Below are 22,455 nucleotides of genomic sequence, written 5' to 3' on the forward strand. Positions count from 1 at the left end.
TCAGAGAAAAAAGAAAACATGACTGTGAAATCACTGAGCTAAAGAAGAGAGAAGAGGGACTTCCCTGGCAGTCCAGTGGTTAAGACACCTCACTTCCACTGCAGGAGGCACGGGTTCAATCCCTGGTCGGGGAACTCAGATCCCACATGCCGCACAGCAAAAAATAGGAAAAAAAAGTAAAAAAGAGAGAGAGAGAGAGAAGAATTGTTGCCATTCCAGAAACTTGTGTGGCTGGCACCCAGGTTTACTTGGGTGTCCAAACTGGTACAGCAAAATAGAGACACCAAGGTGCTTCCTCAACACAAACTTATAGGCATTTCAGCTGTCGGGGAACAAAGATCTCAACAAAGATCTCTGAGCTAAGGGGCTGAAAAGTGGAATACACACTCACTGGGATACCACCATACTCTGTGCTTTGCTCAAAGGTCTAGAGCTTTGCTCTTCAGAATGGCTGACAAGCACCAGAAATCTGGCAAGGAGCTATAAGTGTAAAATACACACTGGATTTGGAAGATTGAATATGAAAAAAAGGAACATAAAAGAGCTGATCGCTATTTTCCATATCGATTATATTTTGAAATAACATTTTGGAGATGAGTTAAATATATATTATGAAGGTTAATTTCATCTGTTCTATTTTACTTTCACTGCGGCTACTAGAAAATTTAAAATTACATATATGGATTGCATTTGTGGCTTTCATCCTATTTCCATGGAAAATAGGATCAGTCTAGAGGCTGGTACCTCATAGGAACAGATCAGCTAACAAACAAGTTCATCCCTTTAAGTGTAGCACTTTGAGAGCCATTTGTCCTAGAAGATAATTCTTATCCTGAGCTCTTGACAGCCAAGTGGTCAAAAGTTGTTGGTATTGCTGTCTGCTTCCCCCTCACACACACTATCTCCCTATCCTATTTCCTTCATTTTGATGAGGAAGTACATTATGTTCCCACTTGACAGGAATCCTTTCTTGAGGTTAAGTTCCCAGCAACTGTGGAAGAGGACTTCAGAGAGACAGGAGTGGTTTTGCCAGTGGCCAAAACCAATACCCAGACCCCCTTCTTTGGCCTGGTGGCTTTGGTCATTTCCAATCAGACTGAAACCTAGGCCACAGCTAAGGGAGTGGCTAAAATAAAATGGAAGGAATATAGACTCTGATATGCAGGCTTTCCTCGGGTGGAAAGGAGAGAGGAGAGGGGCTGGGCTCCTTGTTGGGTCAAATGTCATTACTGGGACAGAGAGAAAGAAAGTGAAGGGGACCTTTTCAGAATAAAGCTAGATAAAATGTTAGAGTCTTTAAAATGTTATGTCAGGTTAAAAATAATATATATAAGCAATTTTACAAAAAGATTACTCTCCATTTTAGATTAAAATTGCTTATGATATTAATAAAAGTATTTTTCCAACTGTAATAAGGATGTATGTGTGTGTGTGTGTGTGTGTGTGTGTGTGTAATCCCTTCTTAAATTTTAACTTAATACTGTTCTATAGTCACATTGATCAGAGTTTACATATGGTCAGTTTTTTTTTTTTACAATTTTTTAATTCATTTAAAAATTTTTAAAATTTATTTATTTATATTTTTGGCTGCATCGGGTCTTCGTTGCTGCACGCAGGCTTCCTCTAGTTGCGGTGAGCGGGGGCTACTCTTCGTTGAGGTGCGAGTGTTTCTCACTGCTGTGGCTTCTCTTGCTGTGGAGCACAGGCTCTAGGCGCGCGGGCTTCAGTAGTTGTGGTTCACGGGCTTAGCTGCTCCGTGGCAAGTGGGATCTTCCAGGACCAGGGATCAAACCTGTGTCCCCAGCATTGGCAGGCAGATTCTTAACCACTGTGCCACCAGGGAAGTCCTGTTTTGCTTTTTACTTGAAGTACAGTTGATTTACAACATTGTGTTAGTTTCAGGTGTACAGCAAAGTGATTCAGTTACACATTTTTTTTCAGATTCTTTTCCATTATAGGTTATTACAAGATATAGTTTTCTGTGCTATACAGAAAATCTTTATTGCTTATCTATTTTATATATTTATATTGGTGTGTATCTGTTAATCCCACACTCCTAATTTATCCTTTACCCTCCCTACCTCTTCCCTCTTTGGTAACCACAAGTCTGTTCTCTATATTTGTGAGTCTGTTTCTTTTCTGTAAAGAATTTCATTTGTATTGTTTTTTAGATTCCACATATAAGTGATATCACATAATTTTTGTTTTTCTCTGACTTCCTTTGCTTAGTATGATAATCTCTGGGTCCAACTATGTTGCTGTAAATGGCAATATTCCATCCTTTTTTATGACTGAGTAATATTCCAGTGTGTGTGTGTGTGTGCGTGTGTGTGTGTGTGTGTGTACCACATCTTCTTTATCCATTCATCTGTCAGTGGACACTTAGGTTGCTTCCATGTCCTGGCTATTGTAAATAGTGCTGCTATGAACGTCAGTGTGCATGTATCTTTTCAAATTACAGTTTTCCTCTTTTCTGGGTATATGCTCAGGAGTGGGATTGCTGGGTCGTATGTTAATTCTATTTTTAGTTTTTTAAGGAACCTCCATACTGTTCTCCATAGTGGCTGCACCAATTTATTCCCACCAACAGTGTAGGAGGGTTCCCTTTTCTCCACACCCTCTCCAGCACTTATTTGTAGACTTTTTGGTGATGGCCATTCTGACCAGTGTGAGGTGATACCTCACTGTAGTTTTACATATGGTCAGTTTTATACCTGATAATCACTCCATGGTGTCAACAGACTTCAGCCTGTTGATCCATTTCTGGCAGAAGCGGGGAGGAGGGAGCAGGGTGGAGGCAGCTAGAAAGAAGGAGCGTCTCCAAAGGACTATAGGCCAGAACACAAAAGACAACCCAGTCACACTGCCTGAGACAAACGTATCAGCAAAGAAAAACTGAGTTAAAGTGAGTGGCTAAGAATTGAGAGCCCTAAGTGGCAGGTGGGAGATTTTCTAGAGGAAGAACTAAGAGAGACCTCAGTGTGGCAAAGATGAAACGGCCGTGAGAATAATCGTCATAACTGCTCAAGGACAGCCTGAGTCCCACACAGGAATCCCTGCCCAAACTCCCAGCCTCCCAGCTGAGAGAGGAGCTCCCTCAAGATTGACACAGGGTCAGAGCTAGAAAAAAGAGAATGGAGGCAGTTTGTCCTTAAAGGAGAACCTCTTAACTTTTTGCCCCCCTTACCCCCAATCTCCCCTTGAGGGCTGTGGTCAAGCTCATGTCCATCAGTAACCAGGAGTGAACACCACCGTGCTTTTTGACCAGGAGAAGAATCAGCAGTCTGAACTGTCCATTCCACCCAGGAGATCCTGACATATTGTTCTTTTAATAAACTTGAGACCCCAGCCTCCAGGTCCCTCCAAAAATGACCACCGAAACCCAGCTGAGTCCTTAAATTACCATGTAAGGCCAGGAGACTGCATACTTTCATAAACTTCAACTGCACAGAGACTGTGTGCATGTGTTTTTAAGGCTTCCTTGTGCCACTTTAACAAGGTCACATTTGGGCAAACTGAAGACCCTGTACTGCAGCGGCCACCGGCCCACAAGCTGTCAGAAGCAAGGCAGGAGTCGGTAGGGGCCCAGGCTACAGAGCCACAGTCTGTATCTAGAGGATCAGTTTATGGACACCTGACAAAAGCTATACTGATGTCAACTGAGGAAAGAAATATTTACAGTTATGACACTGTTCACAAAAGACCTCTATTCTTTGCACATAACACCCTTCTTTTGGAAGATTACATAAGATGAGGCATCTCTCACTCCTTTCATACCTTCTAAAAGTCAAGCCTTTGTGTAGCTACAGACCTGTTGTCCTTCAACAAAACCAATACTATATTGTGTGCCAAAGTATTAGCCTGTGACTTTACCAAGGAAACCTGTTTCCTTCTGTTTGCATTGTGACAGCAGGCTGGCTGTGTCCGTTTTTCTTCCTGCTTTGGATTCAGGTATAATAAAAAGTAAAACAGAGCCAAAGCCTATCAGAGGGCACAGTAGGAAAATTCCAAGAAATTTTAAATCGAGAAAGGAAAAAGTTACAGTAGATAACAGCTGCTGATAAAGATGACACTTGAAATATTAATTATTGAAAGCGGATTATGGAACTATCCTACCCAATCTGTATTTTCTTCTATTCAGAGTATAAAATTTAGGAGCCGAGAATGATTAGGCTCATGGCAAATGCTTAAATATTGTCATCTAAAGCAACAGGGAAAATAATATCAAGTGAATTGATTTGGGGGGAGGATTAAATGAACTGATAGCAGTAAAGGACAGCTTGTCTGTTGCTTTCGCCTGCCCAGCCTGCCTTGTGGTAACAGAACTTTCAAGAAAAAAATTTTTTTTTCTTTGGGTGGAACAATGACCCACCACCACTTGGTTAGTCTGTCAGTCAAAGGGCCCTGCCTATCCAGGGGACAAGAGGTGGGCATGTGACCCAGACTCAGCCAATCAGAGTTGTTCTCTAGAGTTTAGTCTCCGGAGAGAGGGCCAGCATAGGCAGAAAATAGCTAGCACTGGTTTCTTAGCTGTAGGTGTCTGAGAGGGATTGCCCTTCATCACTAGTTCCTCGCAACTGGCTCCCCAAGAGCTGCTCCAGTTCTTCTCCAGGCAGCTTGGCTTTCCAGGGCTTTAACTATCAGTTCACTCTGCCATATATTTGAAGCAAATGATGATTGAGGCTGCTTATATTCAAAGAACTCTAGCTGGTGTAAACACCCAACGGTGTGCCTGGCAAATGGCAAATCCTCAGAAAGTGGTCACTACTGTCGTTCATTCGTTCTACACATTTTTTACTGAATAGCTGATACATAAGTGCCAAGCCATGGGCGATACAGAGACAAGAAAACAAATCCTTTCTTTGTTTTGGCTGCACGCACAGAGCAGCATGCAGGATCTAGATCCCAAACCAGGGACTGTACCAGTGCCCCCTGCCATTGAAGCATGGAGTCCTCACCAATGGACCACCAGGAAGTTCCCAGAAAACAAATTATCTGTCTTCAAAGCACTTATATTCCAGCTAAGGGTAAAGAAACACTAAGATACTGGGTACCACCTGTAATGGAAAAATCTTCATTTTGTTGGTGACAAGGAGTTACCAAAAGCAGAAGCAGGAGAGGATAGTCTCGATAGGGAAGAAGAAAGGGCAGGTAAGCAAGGGTAGGGTGCCATTGACAAAGACTCTCTCCTTTCCAGACTTCAGTCAGGTTTCTCTGAGCCCTCATTTCCATTTCTTTTAAAAAATATTTTTATTTATTTATTTGGCTGCTTGGGTCTTAGTTACGGCACGTGGGATCTTTCGTTGCAGCGCGCGGGCTCTTCCTTGAGGTGTGTAGGCTTCTCTCCGGTTGTGGCGCTGGGGCTCTAGAGTGCACGGGCTCAGTAGTTGCAGAGCACGGGCTAGTTGCCCCTCGGCATGTGGGATCTTAGTTCCCTGACCAGGGTGGAACCCAAGTTCCCTGCACTGGAAGGCAGATTCTTAACCACTGGACCACCAGGGAAGTCCCTGAGCCCTCATTTCTACTAGGCCTTGACATTGGCCCCTATCCTGTGGTAACAGAACTTACAAAAAAAAATTTTTTTTGGTGGAAGAATGCCCCTCCCTGACTTGGCGAGTCTGTCAGTCAAAGGGCCCTGCTCATCCAGGGTCAGGAGGTAGGCATGTGACTCAGCCAGATTTGACCTACCCAGCCCAGCCTTAGCAAAGAATCCTGCTAAGTCAGGATCCCCCAAATCGTGATACCTGATCACTCTTATTATTTTATCAAGTTCCTCATCCTCCATCTTTGACGTCTAAGTCCCTGGCCTCAAAATCCCCCTGCCCTTGGTGTCTCCCATTAATAAATTTCCATCCACTGACCCCCTCACCCTGTTCCATGGCTATAAATCCCCACTTGTCCTTGCTGTTCTTGGAGTTGAGCCCCATCTCCCTCCCTTGCTACAATACTCCTATTGCACTAGTCTTAAAGTCTTCCTTACCATTTTAACAAGTGTCAGAATAACTTTTTTCTGTAATATCATATGGTCTTGGGCAAGTTGCAAACTCCTCAATCATCAGTGCCTTTGTTCTTCCTTCCTCCCATCCTTCCTTCCCTCCCTCTCTTCTTCTTTGGCTTCGCTATTCCAGGCTGGGCCGAACTCTGTCAAGTGCTCTTAATTACTGAGAAGATGGGGTTAATTCCTGTCTGGATCTGGCATCTAACTTCCTTTGCAGAAGATCCCAAATTCTCTCTTCGTGGCTACCAGGGAGAATGTGTCAGCTACTGTCTTCCACTGGAGAATGGGATCACCAAAACTACCCTCGAGCAGCTGGGAGGATTAAAAATATAATACATGGAAAACTGCTTTGTGTGTTGCAAAATTTATATAATTATATTTTTCAAAAACAAAAGAAAAAGAAAGAGGGCTTGATGAAGTGTTGAAATTGTTAAAATGCTCTGACTAAATCTTTAAAAGAGGAAATTATATGCCTGGACACAGCAGCGGTAGCCTGATTATCCAGGGTCAGCTGCTGCAGCTGTGAGCAATTTACCCACGTGACTCTGCTGTCTGTTACCCTCCATTTAAGGAAAAGATAGCTGGAGAGCAGCTCAGCAGTTGAGGGAGATATTTACGTGAGTAAAGAAATGTGTTCATCGCGTTGGCAAAGGTCACACAAAAATCTCAAGGTACTCGGTCATTGTTTGCGAAAAAGGAATCTTGTAATATTTTATGAGCTAACAATGATTATAGTTGCAATATCTGACAGGCTGTGTGAGCTGATGCAATAAAAGTTGAGAATTTTTTTCCTAGTCTAGGGAAGCTTATAATTAGCATCCAATCTTCTTTACTGATTAAGAGCCAGATTGCCTTGATGTGAATCTTGAATCTACCATTTACTAGCTCTTGTCTTCAGCAAGTTACTTAACCTCATTTTAAGAATGAGAATTATTATGATACCTAACTCATAGAGTTATTTAAAGGAGTAAATGAGGATTAGAACAGTGTCTGGCATATAGCAGGGACTCTGTACATTTTAACTGTTATTTAGAATTGATCAGATCAAGTACAATAGCTGGCATTTGAGGGCCATAAGAGGTAGACTCTGCTAAAAGCTTTTGCCCACCTTTATCGTTTAATTCTCACAGCAGCTCTGGGCAGGAAAGAGTTACCATAGCAGCCTTGAAACAGAAAAGCCTGCTTGTGGGGCTGGCGCGTGGCTAGCTTCTGGGAACTTGGCTTTTGAAAGGTTCTCTGAGTTACCGTCTGATAAGGCAACTTTGCTCTACCTGGGACACTGAATTCTGCTGCACCAGCCTGCCCAGATTGTTTGCACAAACACTGCAATTAATGGAGAATACGTGCTTTCCTTCTGAGAGTCTGGAAGGCACGGAGTATACCGTGTGTATACTGTGGCTGGAAGGCACGGAGTATACTGTGGCTGTCTGGGCAGGCAGAGTATACCTCTATGAGCAGCCCCCAATAAAAATCTTGCCCTCTGAGTTTCAAGTGAGTTTCCCTGGGCAGAGATATTGTACACGTGTTACTGCATGTCCCTGCTGGAAGAAGGAACCAGTTCTGCCCGGCCCTGGAAGGGAGAACAGAGGAATCCTGCACCTGGATTTCTCCAGACAACACCCAATGTGTCTTTTTCCCTTGCTGATCCTTCTCTGTGTCTTTTTAAGATTAAAAAACCTTAGCCACGAGTCCAATCATATGTTGAGTCTTTCTAGTACATGTGGGTAGTCCTAGGATTTCAAAAAGCAAAACCAAAAACCCAACGAACCAACCAAACATAACAACTCTCAAAGGTATATAATATGACTTTAATTTAATAAATTTTAAAACCTCAGGAATGGAAGAGTTGAGATGTCAACAAGGTCACACAGTAGGTGAAGGAGATGGGATGTAAATCCTGCCTGTTTCCCTCCAAAGACCATGTTCATTCCACAGTGCCCGGCAAGCCACACCCGATTACATACATCCTGGACCAACGGAAACTCCTTTCTAAGGCACAATGCCTAGTAGCTACTGGTTAGCTATGCAACCTTGGAAAAATATCTTAAAGGCTTTGAATTCAAGAATTCTTCACTGTAAAACTGTAATAATGATAATAATATCATTTTATATATATATATATATATACACACACACACACATATACATTTGCATGCAAGTTAATTACTCAGCTAACAAGTTCTGTCCTGATTACAGAGCACCATTAACCATTCAGAAATGAAGCTGGTTAGGATTTCATAAGTGGGCTTGATTTTTATGCCTACCGGTTTCAAGCTAGGGAACCACTTTTATCCAGCAACCTTTTGCTCAAAGCCTAGAGGCTGACTTTCTTTAATGTTTAACTTATGAAATTAATTATTAGCTGGACAATTCAGAGCTCTGCTTAAGATACTAGCTGGTATTTATCATTAACTCTAACGTACACATATGTGGTGGCCATGTTTTCATAACTCAAAGTTAGAATCTGTGATCTAGCAATGAGTTGCTGGGAAACTGGAACTCCCTTGGAAACTCTGACTCTGTATATATAGAGAATATTCAATCCTCCTAAAACCATGGAAAACAAATTTCTGTGGATAAGATTTGCTAACAATAATTCCTTATTTTATCCTTTACATCACAACGTTATGGCATTTATGTTTAAAGCATTATAAAATTACACTGTAGGGGCTTCCCTGGTGGCGCAGTGGTTAAGAATCTGCCTGCCAATGCAGGGGACACGGGTTCAAGCCCTGGTCCGGGAAGTTCCCACATGCCACGGAGCAACTATGCCTGTGCGTCACAACTACTGAGCCTGCGCTCTAGAGCCCACGTGCCACAACCACTGAAGCCTGTGCGCCTAGAGCCTGTGCTCCACAACAAGAGAAGCCACCACAATGAGAAGCCCGCGCAGGGCAACGAAGAGTAGCCCCCGCTCGCTGCAACTAGAGAAAGCCCGCACAGCAACGAAGACCCAACGCAGCCAAAGAAATAATAATAATTACACTGTAATTGAGGTATAATTACTCACTCTTTGGAAATCATTTGGAAACAATTTGTGGCATCCTCTATCTTCTCTCTGAAGTTGAGATGTACATTATCAGTCAGTAAACGGTAGTATAAAATTCTGGTTTTCTCTAGAGTTTGGTATCACCAAGTTTTCTGTCTGGAGCAAAGATGACAGCGTTAACTCTAACCCAAACACACCATTTTTCATGGTGGAAAGCACCAGTCACTCCAACCAATTCTGAGTTCACACTTATTAGCGATAATATCCATTTGGACACTACCACCTGAGTGGCCTCATACAAATTACTTAACCTACTGGTGCCTTGGTTTCCTTATCTGTAAAATGGAGATAATAAAAATACCTGCCCTGTAATTAATGGTTACTGTTTCGTACACTTAAAAAAATTTTGTTAAGAGAGTTGATCTCATGTTAGGTGTTCTTACCACAATAAGATAAATTTAACAACAACAAAAATTAGAATATCTGACTCAAAGAGTTTAAGAGGTTTCAATAAGTTAATGTGTAAAATCTCTAGGACAGTGCGTGGCACATGGTATAAAATAAATAACCAATAAATAAACTATATCCTACAACTTCAATTGCTCTCTAATTGCTTCTATATCCGTTTTATAATCTCTACAAGACTATAAGCTGTTTAAGGCCAGGAACCATACTGGTATTTTACAATTCTATCCACCTTCCAAACCTCAATCAATAGCCCAGCAGGAAACATATCAGACCGTCAATAAACAGTTGTAAGTGCCATTGTGGCAACATCAGTTAGGAGAAAACACCCCAAAATAACTGAGTGGCTTGAGTGCCTTGCAAACCAATGCTTCTAGATCAGGGGCTTTTCAAAATATTTGACCACAATGCAGAGTACTAATTTTTATGTTACAAATCAGTGCACACATGACTATGGTCATATGTTTATATAGTGTATATCTAACTGCAATAAAGTTTTGCAAAACAATCCTTGACCTTATTACATAAACTATGCTCTGAAATTTTCTATTCTAGTTAAATCCAATCCACTGCATCTCAAACTTTTAAAGTGCATTCGAATCACTCGGGGTTATGCAAAAATGTAGATCAGATTCAGTGGGATCAGAGAGTCTGCATTTCTATCATGTTCCCAGGTGACACTGTGGGTCCATGGACCACACTTTGAGTACTAAGAGTCTACTCTAGTCTATGAAAACAAGTTTTTTTCTTAGTAGTTCTTTTTTTAAAAAAATTTTATTGAAGTATGGTTGATTTACAATGTTGTATTAATTTCTGCTGTACAGCAAAGTGACAGTTATTTATACATTCTTTTTCATATTCTTTTCCATTATGGTTTATCACAGGATACTGAATATAGTTCCCTGTCCTAAAAAAAATGTTTTTAACGCTGGGGGAATGACTCCCTAAACTTATTTCACTAAACCCACTAAAGGCTTGCAATCTGCAGTTTGTGAAACACTGCTCCCAATAATTTCAAAAGTTTCTTTCAAATAATTCCATTATTATCTCCCTAACACTTGGATAGAAATTCTAGGCCTGTGTGGAAGTGGAGGTAGGAGGGTTTACAGTAAGAATGATTCAAGTTATTACCTTTCATATTGACTCCTAGGCTGAAATGCTTATCTGGTTCCCGGCCCTTTCCTCACTGTTCTAAGCCTACACCTTGCAGCTGTATTAGTAAATTGATTGAGCACTTATTAAGAGCAAGGCACTGAGCCAAGTGCTTTATATCTACCTCTTGTACTCCTACAACCAACCTATGCAGGTATGCCCATTTTACAGATGAGAGAAGGTAAGTAGCTAATCACTGGTGGAGTTGGGATTCCAGAGCCTGTGTTCTTGCAATAGGCAGCCTCATAAGAACTGAGATGGCTCCAGTGATCCTTGCCTCCTGGTTAGCACACGCATAGTCCTCTCTCATACTCAACAGGACTGACCTGGTAACCAATAGAGTATTGAAGAAACAACAGTGTGTGACTCCCAAGGCTCAATTAAAAGACACTGTAGCTTCTGTCTTGCATTCTCTTGGATCACTCCCTCTGCAAGAAGCCAGGTTGCCATGTCATGAGAATTCTCAGGCAGCCTTACGAAGAAGTCCATAGAGCAATGGACAGAAGCTTCCGGCCAACAGCCAGCACCAGCACTTCTATGGTAGGCACAGAAGTGAGCCACTGTGGAAGCAAATCCTCCAGGCTATCAAGCCATCAGATGACTGTAACCCCAGCCAATGTCTTGACTGCAACCTCGTAAGAGACCTCCAAGCCAAACCACCCACTAAGCTCCTCCCAAATTCCTGAGCCACAAAAACTATGTGAGATCATAAACATTTATTATTATTTTATACCATTAAGTTTTAGAGTAATTTCTTATGTAGCAACAGATAACGAATAGAGTTCCTGAACAGTACATTATATTGCATTATGATTCAGCTCTAAAAAGAAAAGTGAAAATCTGAAGGCCTTTGGATACTTCTTCAGTGTGGCAGCTTGAACCACGGTTCAGCGAATTTTCATTCTCCCAATGCGACCAACCTTGCGAGAGCCATCTACTTCCCATCCAGACTTGACCAGATGACCTGCTATAGCCAGCTGGACATGAAGCTGTAATGTTAAATCACACCCAAGCAGAAATGTTTGGAGACGCTGCAAGAATCTGCCTGCCTTCTCTAGCTTCTGCCCTCATCTGTCAAAACAATAGAGTCCAGAGAGTGGATGCTCCTTTACTCTGAGTCCCAGAATGAGAAGGCATGAAACACATAGCTGAATGTGACCCCCAGTTTGGAGACAAGCCAAGCGGAGCCCAAGCAGAGGCACAGTTGACTTACAGAGCCATGCCTGAGAAATAAAAGCCTGCAGTCGTAGCACAAGATTTTAGGGTTTAGCAAAAGCTGACCGTACACTCACCGTGCTGTATGATGCTGTGCTCCATAAGCCGGTGGCAGAGCTGTTCCGCCTCTTTCCTTGTGGTGGCCTCACCCTCCTGAACCAGCCAATCCAGGAATTCAGACGCCATGAAGGTGCGCTCGTACTTGACCCCTTCCTCTTCCCTGGGCTGCAGGAGTGTGTTTTCAGGGCTCATCAGCCTGGAGGAAGAAAGTGAAAAAATAAATAAATAAATAAACCTACACTTACCAGTGGGGAGAGGGAAGAGAGGAGGGGAAAGATAGGGTTGGGGGTTAAGAGGTACAAATCACCACGTACAAAATAAACAAGCTACAAGGATATATTGTCCAGCACAGGGAATACAGACAATATTTTATAATAACTTTACATAGAGTATAATCTATAAAAATTTGGAATCACTATGGTGTATACTTAAAACTAATATTGTAAGTCAACTATACTTCAATTTTAAAAAAAAAGAAAGAAAGAAAGAAAAAGAAACCTACACAAAAGGAAAATTACTCATTTGAAATCCCACATCCTAGGCTTCTGTGAAGTATCACCGCAAGGTTGTCAGACAGACAGATGTGGCTGTCATGTGTTGCCCCAAATGCAATTGTCAAGAGAAGGATCTGCTTCAGAAGTGAATAAGATGCATTTTTTCCTGGTGATTAGAAAAAAACTGAAAAAGCAATCCAAAACTCTAGCTTTAGCAAACTGTATTCAGTTTAGCCATCTTGAGAGGGAGTTCCTGACCAAACGCCACCCTACTTTCCTAAAAAACTCTCGTATTTCTTTCCTAAAGGCATTTTTCCTTTTCCCAAGTCATTGGGCTAATAAGAAGATGACTTGCTATGGACTGAATGTTTGTGTCTTCCCCAAATTCACATAGTTGTTAGGGGAACCACTGATTGAAACCACCCACCCTAGCCAGGCTGGATAGTAGCCACTTGCATGAGTCATCTTACAACAGGAGGTCCTGGTAAGGAACGCGGAACTAACAAGCTACCACCAACTGGAAGAATTCAGGAAAGGTCAGAAGGAGAGAGGAGACGCCAGTCCACATGTCCTCCCAACCTCCCAGAATCCTCCTCGCTGGAATCCATCTTGGCTGAGTGATGCAAGCGCCACCAGGAAGGACCCTGAGTCAGAATGATTGGCCAGAGATAACCCAGAAACTAACCCCATTCCCATAAAACCCGAGACTGCGAGCCACGTGGCAGAGCAGTTCTCCTGGGTTCCCTTACCCTCCTGCTCTCCCCCCGGGCGCCCCTTCCCAATACAGTCTCTTGCATTGTCAGCACGTGTGTCTCCTCGGGCAATTCATTTCCGAGTGTTAGACAAGAGCCCACTCTCAGGCCCTGGAAGGGGTCCCTTCCTGCAACACAAGGACTAGGGGTGGGAAAGATCTTGGGATATGTGAGGGTGTGAAAGGAAATAGGTGTGCCCTGACATAAAGGGGGGGTTGGTAGGGAATAGGTCAGCAGATCCCATGGGCCCCACTGAGGATTCTATTCTAAGTGCAATGGAAAATAATTGAGAAGTCTCAAGCAGAAGTATGACAGGATCCGATCTAAGAGTTCAGTATATTGGCAACAACTACATAGTATGCTCTAAATGTATTTCCACGTAAAATACATCTGATACGAGAGGGTCCACCTATTAGGCTCTCTAGGGCCCTAGAAGGGGCCCCCCTTTCTGCAACATACTGAAACACTAAAGACCAACGTGATAGAATTTGGAGGTGGGGCTTTTGAGAGGTGATTATTTCATGAGGGTGGAGCCCTACTGGGGAGGAAGAAGTTTTCCTCTACCCTTTTAGTTTCTTCTGGCTGGTCTAAGAAGTAGATTGACATAAGACTGATTAACAGGAGAAAATCATACAAAAGTTTAATAAAATGTACAGGGGAGAGACCCAGGGAAACTGAGTAACTCACCAAAATGGCCAAAACCCTCACTTTATTTATTTTTTTAACATCTTTATTGGAATATAATTGCTTTACAATGGTATGCTAGTTTCTGCTGTATAACAAAGTGAATCAGCTATATGCATACATATATCCCCATATCTCCTCCCTCTTGCGTCTCCCTCCCACTCTCGCTATCCCACCCCTCTAGGTGGTCACAAAGCACGGAGCTGATGTCCCTGTGTTATGCAGCTGCTTCCCACTAGCTATCTAATTTACATTTGGTAGTGTATATATGTCCATGACACTCTCTCACTTCCTCCCAGCTTACCCTTCCCTCTCGCCATGTCCTCAAGTCCATTCCCTACATCTGCGTCTTTATTCCTGTCTTGCCCCTAGGTTCTTCAGAACGATTTCTTTTTTTAAATTTTAGATTCCATATATATGTGTTAGCATACGGTATTTGTTTTTGTCTTTCTGACTTACCTCACTCTGTATGACAGACTCTAAGTCCATCCACCTCACTACAAATAACTCAATTTCATTTCTTTTTACGGCTGAGTAATATTCCATTGTATATATGTGCCACATCTTCTTTATCCATTCATCTGTTGATGGACACTTAGGTTGCTTCCATGTCCTGGCTATTGTAAATAGAGCTGCAATGAACATTGTGGTACATGACTCTTTTTGAATTATGGTTTTCTCAGGGTATATGCCCAGTAGTGGGATTGCTGGGTCATATGGTAGTTCTATTTGTAGTTTTTTAAGGAACCTCCATACTGTTCTCCATACTGGCTGTATCAATTTACATTCCCACCAACAGTGCAAGAGGGTTCCCTTTTCTCCACACCCTCTCCAGCATTTACTGTTTGTAGATTTTTCGATGATGGCCATTCTGACCAGTGTGAGGTAATACCTCATTGTAGTTATGATTTGCATTTCTCTAATGATTAGCGATGAGCATCCTTTCATGTGTTTGATGGCCGTCTGTATATCTTCTTTGGAGCAATGTCTCCTTAGGTCTTCTGCCCATTTTTGGTTAGGGTTGTTTGTTTTTTTGATATTGAGCTGCATGGGCTGCTTGTAAATTTCGGAGATTAATCCTTTGTCCGTTGCTTCTTCATCTGCAAATATTTTCTCCCATTCTGAGGGTTGTCTTTTTGTCTTGTTTAAGGTTTCCTTTGCTGTGCAAAAGCTTTGAAGTTTCATTAGGTCCCATTTGTTTATTTTTGTTTTTATTTCCCTTTCTCCAGGAAGTGGGTCAAAAAGGATCTTGCTGTGATGTATGTCAGAGAGTCAAAACCCTCACTTTAAATACTACCTTCAGGTAAAGACAAAAGAGGATGTTGGGGTAGTGGTTCAGGACTTCAAAGGGGAGGAAGGCAATTCACATGGAGATGTAAAGGCAACTGTTTGGTAAATAAATGTTTGTTGTGTCATGCAGAGACAATGGGACACAGAGGGGAATTTTAACAGACTTCCCAGGTTTCTCCTTGCCTACACACCTAGCTCATACTATAGTTATCTATGTTGATAGCTCCCTTCCTGGAACAGGTCCTCTATCTAAAATTTTTTAGGCAGTTAGGTCACAGGTCAAAGGTTCTTCCAGAATCTTTCGGGCCTTGATTGTTTTCAGCTCGAAGTAATCCACACACCAAAGAGACATTTTGGGGTGGCAAACTTTGTTCCCCTACAGACCCACGATGAGATTACTCTCCTTATAAGAAGGGACAGAAGAGAACTTGCTTCCTGTTTCTCTCTTGTGATGATAATACAATGAGCAGACCTCTGCAAACTAAGGTGCCTTACCATACACCAGGTCTGCTGGCGCCTTGATCTTGGACTCTCCAGCCTCCAGACCGTGAGAAATGAGGGTCTATCGTATAAGCCATCCAGTCTATAGTATTTTTGTTAAAGCAGCCTGAACTAAGACAACTACATAAAGTCACTCCTTTACCACCCCCCTAGCCCCACGTATCCTGTCTCACACCTACCTTCCCATGCACTCTTCACTCCTCTAGCTTCTGCCTTTACTACTAGGGGCACAAGCATTCTCCCTTGTGTCCATATACGATGGACATCTTGTAGGTCCCCCATGTGGTTGACATTAATAGCATCAGATGCTATTGAGCACTCCCCTCAGTTAGAAGGACGTCACACACTATACTGCTTTCCCTCTGTCCCTACCTTTTCTCAGTGACCATTGTGGGTTACCGTCACTTCATCTCCATGGACTTTGAAGGCTGGAATCCCTTGAGATTCATTTCCCCAAATATCTCTCTTCTCTCATCTCTCAGGCAAGTTCTTATATCCCCATGGCTTCAACTACCAACCATGCCCCAAGGATTCTCAGATTTATATCCTTAGACCAGGGCTATATTCCCAACCCCAGACCTTTGTATCCACATGGACATCCCAAAGACACCTCAAAATCAACAAGCCCAAAACTGAATTCAGGTTCTTCCCTCCAAATCTGAGGTCCTGTGCCTATGAGAGCTTCCACCATGCAGCCTGAAAATAAGGCTTCATCCATGATGCCTTCATCTTCCTCAACCCAGTCTATCAGTCTGAACTGTGGTTTTTAGCTCCCAGATAGCTCTCATATATGTCTAAGTCTTCCCATCTTTGGCACTGCCACTGCCTTGGCCCAAAATACCAACACCTTTAACCTAGACAATTACATTGGTTTCTTAATTGGACTATACTATGCACCCACTCTTGTTCTCAACCCAACCTCAAGCACCCAAGACCAGACACAGCAATTAAAATGATCTTTTAAAAATTTGAACCTGAAAATGTCCTGCCCCTGTTGAAGATACACTTTAATGGCTTCTCATTGCTTTTAGGCTAAAGACCAAAACCCTTTATATGGCCTATAATGCATGCATGGCCCTGACCCCGTCCCCTTTGGAACATTCTCACCTCTGGCCCCTGTGTGCTCCAGAGAGGCTGGGCTTCTTTCAGTTCAAACATATCATGCCCATCTACCACAGGGCCTTTGAATATGTCATTCCCAAACCTGGAACATTCCTCCTCACTTCTCTGGACTAGTCCTCTACTCCTCAAGCCTACTTAACTTCTTATCCTTTGCATTTCAATCATTATCAGATCTCCATTGCTCCCTATACAGTCTACGTAATTATCAGATTAAAGACTACCTTCCCTACTCAACTATAAGCTCCAACAGGATAGACAGAGTTCATGTTTGTCCACAAAACCTTGTACAATGAAAACAGAACCTCATAAAATGTCACAATCATTGTATCATCTTCCTTTAGAACTGTTCCTGATGAGTTCTTGTCTTCTATATGAAAGTTCATTTCTCTCTTTTAAAAACCTTCAGGTCTTCTCAAACTAACAACAGTATGCAACACAAATTGTACCATTTCATTCTAGAGCAGGAAGAAACCTTAGAGATTATTACGATACAACCCCCTCTTCATCCATATGAGAAAAATGTAATTCTCATCCAAAGGAGAAAAAGTGAATGACAGCATTCAGTGTTGCGGGGAGGAAACCTGCTCAGGGTCATACAAATGAGAGCACTTTACACGTTTATAAATCATATCATTTGTGGGTAACTGAACCTGTGTACCTCAGTGTCCACTCATATGATGTTCATTTTCAGTGCTTTCAGACTTAGAAGCCCAATCCTGCTGTGGAAAGAATATTCAACTAGGAATTTGAAGATTTAAGTTTTATTCAGAATGGGTCACTTGGTAGCTGTGAGATGAAAAGCAAGCCACTTTTCTTTTTATAACCTTCCTTTTTCTCAAGAGTATAATGATAGCTTCACCCATCTGTTGTGAATGATAGAGTGAGTATGAATGAAACAACTTAACAATACAAAAGACGATGTATATACAAAGCGTTAAACTTAACTAATCATGGTGGTTCCTCAGGGTGTGATGAATTTGTGCCCGTAGCTACACAGGGACTCCTCTGGAGTGGGACACCTCCACTCTTCCCAGAATCTTCAGAGTTCTACTAGTTGGAAGCCATGGAAGGAGCACAGCCTTGGGAAGTAGGACACCTGGGACTCAAATACAACTCTGCCACAAACTAATGACATGATTTTTCACTACTTCAAGTGTCCCCAAACTCATATTAAATGAGGAAGATAATACATGTTCTACTGCCTTCGTTGGATTGCTATCATTAAAAACTTTTATTAGAAAGTTCTAAGAATGTAAGTGTATGCTTTTATATTTAAGAGTATTTACACTAAACTGATAAGAACAGATACCATACTTGATCTTAGCCAAAAGTCCAAGAAGTAATTAAGAGTATTTATAAAAGCTTTTAGCATATAACTGAACTTATTAAAAACCTTATTCAGCTTGTAACAGAACTCACTTTAAAATCTTATTGGCAGGGGAGTGATAAATTAGAACTTGGGATTAACATATACACTCTACTATATATAAAATAGGTGAACAACAAGGACCTATTGTATAGCACAGGGAACTCTACTCAATATCTTGTAACAACCTATAATGGAAAAGAATCTGAAAAAGAATATATGTATATATATACACATATATGTATATATATATGTATATACACACATACATATATATACATGTATGACTGAATCACTTTGCTGTACACTTGAAACGAACATAGCACTGTAAATTAACTATACTTCAATTAAACAAATTAAATCTGCAAAAAAAATATTATTTAGACCTCTTCCTAAGTAAACCCTCTTCTGTACTTTAATCCATCCTTAGAAATAGCTACTAGGCTGCTTTCAGAGGCTTAGTAGCAGCTGAGTTGGTATGAGCCATAAGAATTAGACTTAATATAATAATGACCAGGCCCTTCTTAGAAGATGGAAGGGACAACTGCCACATATACACCTCAACACAAGGGGCAGAACCCTGACGTCCCATAGGAGACTATGCGCCATGATGGCCGCAACAGCTCCCGAGGCTTCTTTCCAACTGACTTCACTGCTTCTCCCATCAAGAGGTTGAGTCTATTTCCCCTTCCCTTGAACCTGGGCTGCCTTTGTGAATTCCACTACCCAAGCAAATGCAACAGAAGCAACATTATTTGACTCCCAAAGCAAGGCTTTAGGAGGCCTTGCAGCTTCCACCGTTGTCCCCTTGGAATGCCATACTGAGACTGCAGTGTAAGGAAGCAAGTGCAGCCTGTTGGAGGTGAAGAGGCCACAGGCCCAGGCGACAGCCAGCACCAACTCTCAGACATGAGAATGAGGCCATCTTGGACGTTCCAGCTCAGCTGACCCTCCGGCAACCGCATGAATGAGCCCAGGTGAAACCAGTACAGGAATCGCCTTGCAAGCCACAGAATCAGGAGAAATAATATATCACTGTTGTTTTAAACTAGTCAGTTTTAAGGCGATTTGTCTTGTAGGAATAGATAACTAGAATATATTCATATCAATGAGAAATGGCAAAAAAGATGTGAAACCCACAAAGAGGAACATGTCACATCAGTTGGAAAGTACTGAAAGAACAGTTAATAAATACTGGAAGGTCCTGGAAATAAACTGTATAAAATAAAGCCACATGGAGTTAGACCTGGGAGCCTGCATCAGTGATAGGAATCTAGAAAACAAAGTGCCTAAATAAGGAATACTACCATTTCCTCATTTCTTTTCACCCTCAAATAAGGTATTTTATCTTATTTTATTTATTAATTATTATTATTTTTGGTCGCTCCGAGCAGCATGTGAGATCTTAGTTCCCCGACCAAGGATGGAACCCATGCCCCCTGCACTGGAAGTGCAGAGTCTTAACCACTGGACCGCCAGGGAAGCCCCCAAATAAGGTATTTTAGAGTGAAGATGAGCTTCCTCAGTTTTCCAGTTTTAGTTGTTATTTCTCTAAGAAATCTCCCATCCCACAAATCTAGACCACGTGCCACTTCTAAGAGCTCCCAGAGTCCCTGAAAGGCCTTCTCAGAGCCCTGGGGAAATGGTCTGCTCACTTAACTATAAGCTTTTTGAGACCAGGATCCCTGTCTATGTGGTTGACAGCTGCTTCCTAGTACAGTAGGTCCGAGAAAAGTATTTTCTGAATGATAAATGAAGCTCATTTCTCTGCATTCCCCTGCTACACATCATTATCCAAGAGTATATAAAAAATGACCCCCTTAGAATTCCCTGGTGGTCCAGTGATTAGGACTCCATGTTTCCACTGCAGGAGGCATGAGTTCGATCCCTGGTCAGGGAACTAAGATCCTACATGCTGCAGAGTGGCCAAAAAAAAAAAAAAGGCTCCCTTAGAATGACCCTGTGTGGAGACGAGATGAATCAAGAGTTTCTGCCCTGGGGCTTCCCTGGTGGCACAGTGGTTGAGAGTCCGCCTACCAATGCAGGGGACGCGGGTTCGTGTCCCAGTCCGGGAGGATCACATGCCGCAGAGCGGCTGGGCCCGTGAGCCATGGCCGCTGAGCCTGCGCGTCCGGAGCCTGTGCTCAGCAACGGGAGAGGCCACAACAGTGAGAGGTCCGCGAACCGCAAAAAAAAAAAAAAAAGAGTTTCTGCCCTACTGATACTCCATTTAAGATACAGACACAAATGCCTGGCCTTCACTTCTGTTGTCAATCCACTCTGTCCCTTCCAGCTTAGCAATTTTCCTTTCAGGGTGTGGGGAGGACAAGTGGATAGCGGTTTATTTGTGTCACTTCTTGAAACCAGAAAAATGACCTGCCAGCCCTCTAGAGCTCCTGCTAAGTAACTCCTGGCCTCTGGACAAACGGCTGGTTAGCTGCTGCTGCCAATGTGAGCTTTAGACAAGAGACCAGTTGGCAGGCCTGCCTGGATCGGCTCAGCTAGTTATTTAAAACATGCTCCACAACCCTTAGCTCTTCCTTATTTCATTTTCCCTTAAAATCAAGCATAATACTATTCCTATCCAGATTCCTCTCCTTAGGACAAAGGCTTGCCTGGGACTGATTTTAGTATCAATATGTAGTCACAGTGTTAAAACAATAATTTGACTCACTACTCGGTCCAATGATCTCTTGCTATGTAACGAGTTGCCCCAAAACTTGGTGGCTTAAAACAACCACCATTTATGGGAATGTATTTAAATTGGTGCAGCCAGTGTGGAAAACAGTACAGAGGTCCCTCAAAAGACTAAAAAGAGAGTTGCCATAAGATCCAGCAATCCCACTCCTGGGCATATATTCAGACAAAAGTATAATTGAAAAAGATACATGCACCCTTATGTTCTTTAATATTTTTTTTTTTTTTTTGGCCACACTGCGCAGCATGTGGGATCCTAGTTCCCCAACCACGGATCGAACCTGGCGCCCTGCAGTGGAAGCACAGAGTCCTAACCACTAAACCACCAGGGAAGTCCCACCCCTGTGTTCTTAGCAGCACTGTTTACAATAGCCAAGACAAGGAAACAATCTAAATGTCCAGTGACAGATGAATGGATAAAGAAGATGTGGTACATATATATGCAATGGAATACAACTCAGCCATGAAAAAGAATGAAATAGGGGCTTCCCTGGTGGCGCAGTGGTTGAGAGTCCGCCTGCCGACGCAGGGGACGTGGGTTCGTGCCCCGGTCCGGGAAGATCCCACATGCCGCAGAGCGGCTGGTCCCGTGAGCCATGGCCGCTGAGCCTGCGCGTCCGGAGGCTGTGCTCCGCAACGGGAGAAGCCACAGCAGTGAGAGCCCCGCGTACCACAAAAAAAAAAAAAAAAAAAAAAAAAAGAATGAAATAACATTTGCAGCAACATGGATGGACCTAGAGATCATTATACTAAGTGAAGATACTAAGTGAAGTAAGTCAGAAAGAGAAAGACAAATACCTTATGATATCACTTATATGTGGAATCTAAAATATGACACAAATGAACTTATTTACAAAACAGAAACAGACTTCACACACATAGAGAACAGACTTGTGGTTGCCAAGGGTAGGGGAGGCTGTGTGGAAGGGATGGATTGGGAGTTTGGGATGAGCAGATGCAAACTATTATATGTTTGTATAACTGAATCACTTTGCTTTACATCAGAAACTAATACAACACTGTAAACCAACTATAATTTAATAAAACAAATTTTAAAAAAAGCCCAACCACCATTTAATCATATCTTAGTATTCTGTGGGTTGCCTGGGGCTCAACTGGGCAATTCGTCTGCCACCTTTGCTTGGGATCATTCATGCAGTTGCAGGCAGACAGTGGGCCAGGGCTGGATGTCTGGCCCTGTGGTGCTCCTAAGTCAGTACAGCCTTTCCTTCCCATGAGACAGCCTGGACATTGAGATACAGAGCTCAAGAGGAAAGAAGCAGATACTGCCAGAATTTTTTTACACTTTTATTAGCATATATTAAGATATTAATAATAATAATAATACAATATTATTAATATATATCCACTTACCAGACAACTCACCCATTTAACATGTAAAATGCAATGGTTTTCGGTATATACAGCGAGTGGTACAAACATCACTACCATCCATGTTAAAATACTTTATCACCCCAAAGGAAGTGCTGTACCATTAATAATCATCCCCCACTTCCCCATTCCCCCTGCCCTAGGCAAACACTAATCTACCTTCTACATCTATGAATCTGCCTCTTATAGACAGTTCATACAAATAGAGTCATACAATATGTGATCCTGTGTGACTGGTTTCTTTCATTTAGTATAATGTTTTCAACATTCATCATGTT

The 22,455-nt window shown here is 42.3% G+C and overlaps 1 protein-coding gene across 3 annotated transcripts in view; it reads right to left on the reverse strand.

Moving 5' to 3' along the window:
* The window catches only part of DEPTOR (DEP domain containing MTOR interacting protein), a 170,828-nt gene that overhangs the window by 94,019 nt on the left and 54,354 nt on the right, over window positions 1-22,455 (reverse strand). For all 3 annotated transcript variants that reach the window (XM_079902466.1, XM_079902464.1, XM_079902465.1), the window contains exon 4: window positions 11,897-12,075. In XM_079902466.1, coding sequence (XP_079758592.1) covers window positions 11,897-12,075 — 179 coding nt within the window. The remainder of the gene's footprint in view (window positions 1-11,896; window positions 12,076-22,455) is intronic.

This window comes from Stenella coeruleoalba, assembly GCF_951394435.1.
Source record: "Stenella coeruleoalba genome assembly, chromosome: 17".
Lineage (NCBI taxonomy): Eukaryota > Metazoa > Chordata > Mammalia > Artiodactyla > Delphinidae > Stenella > Stenella coeruleoalba.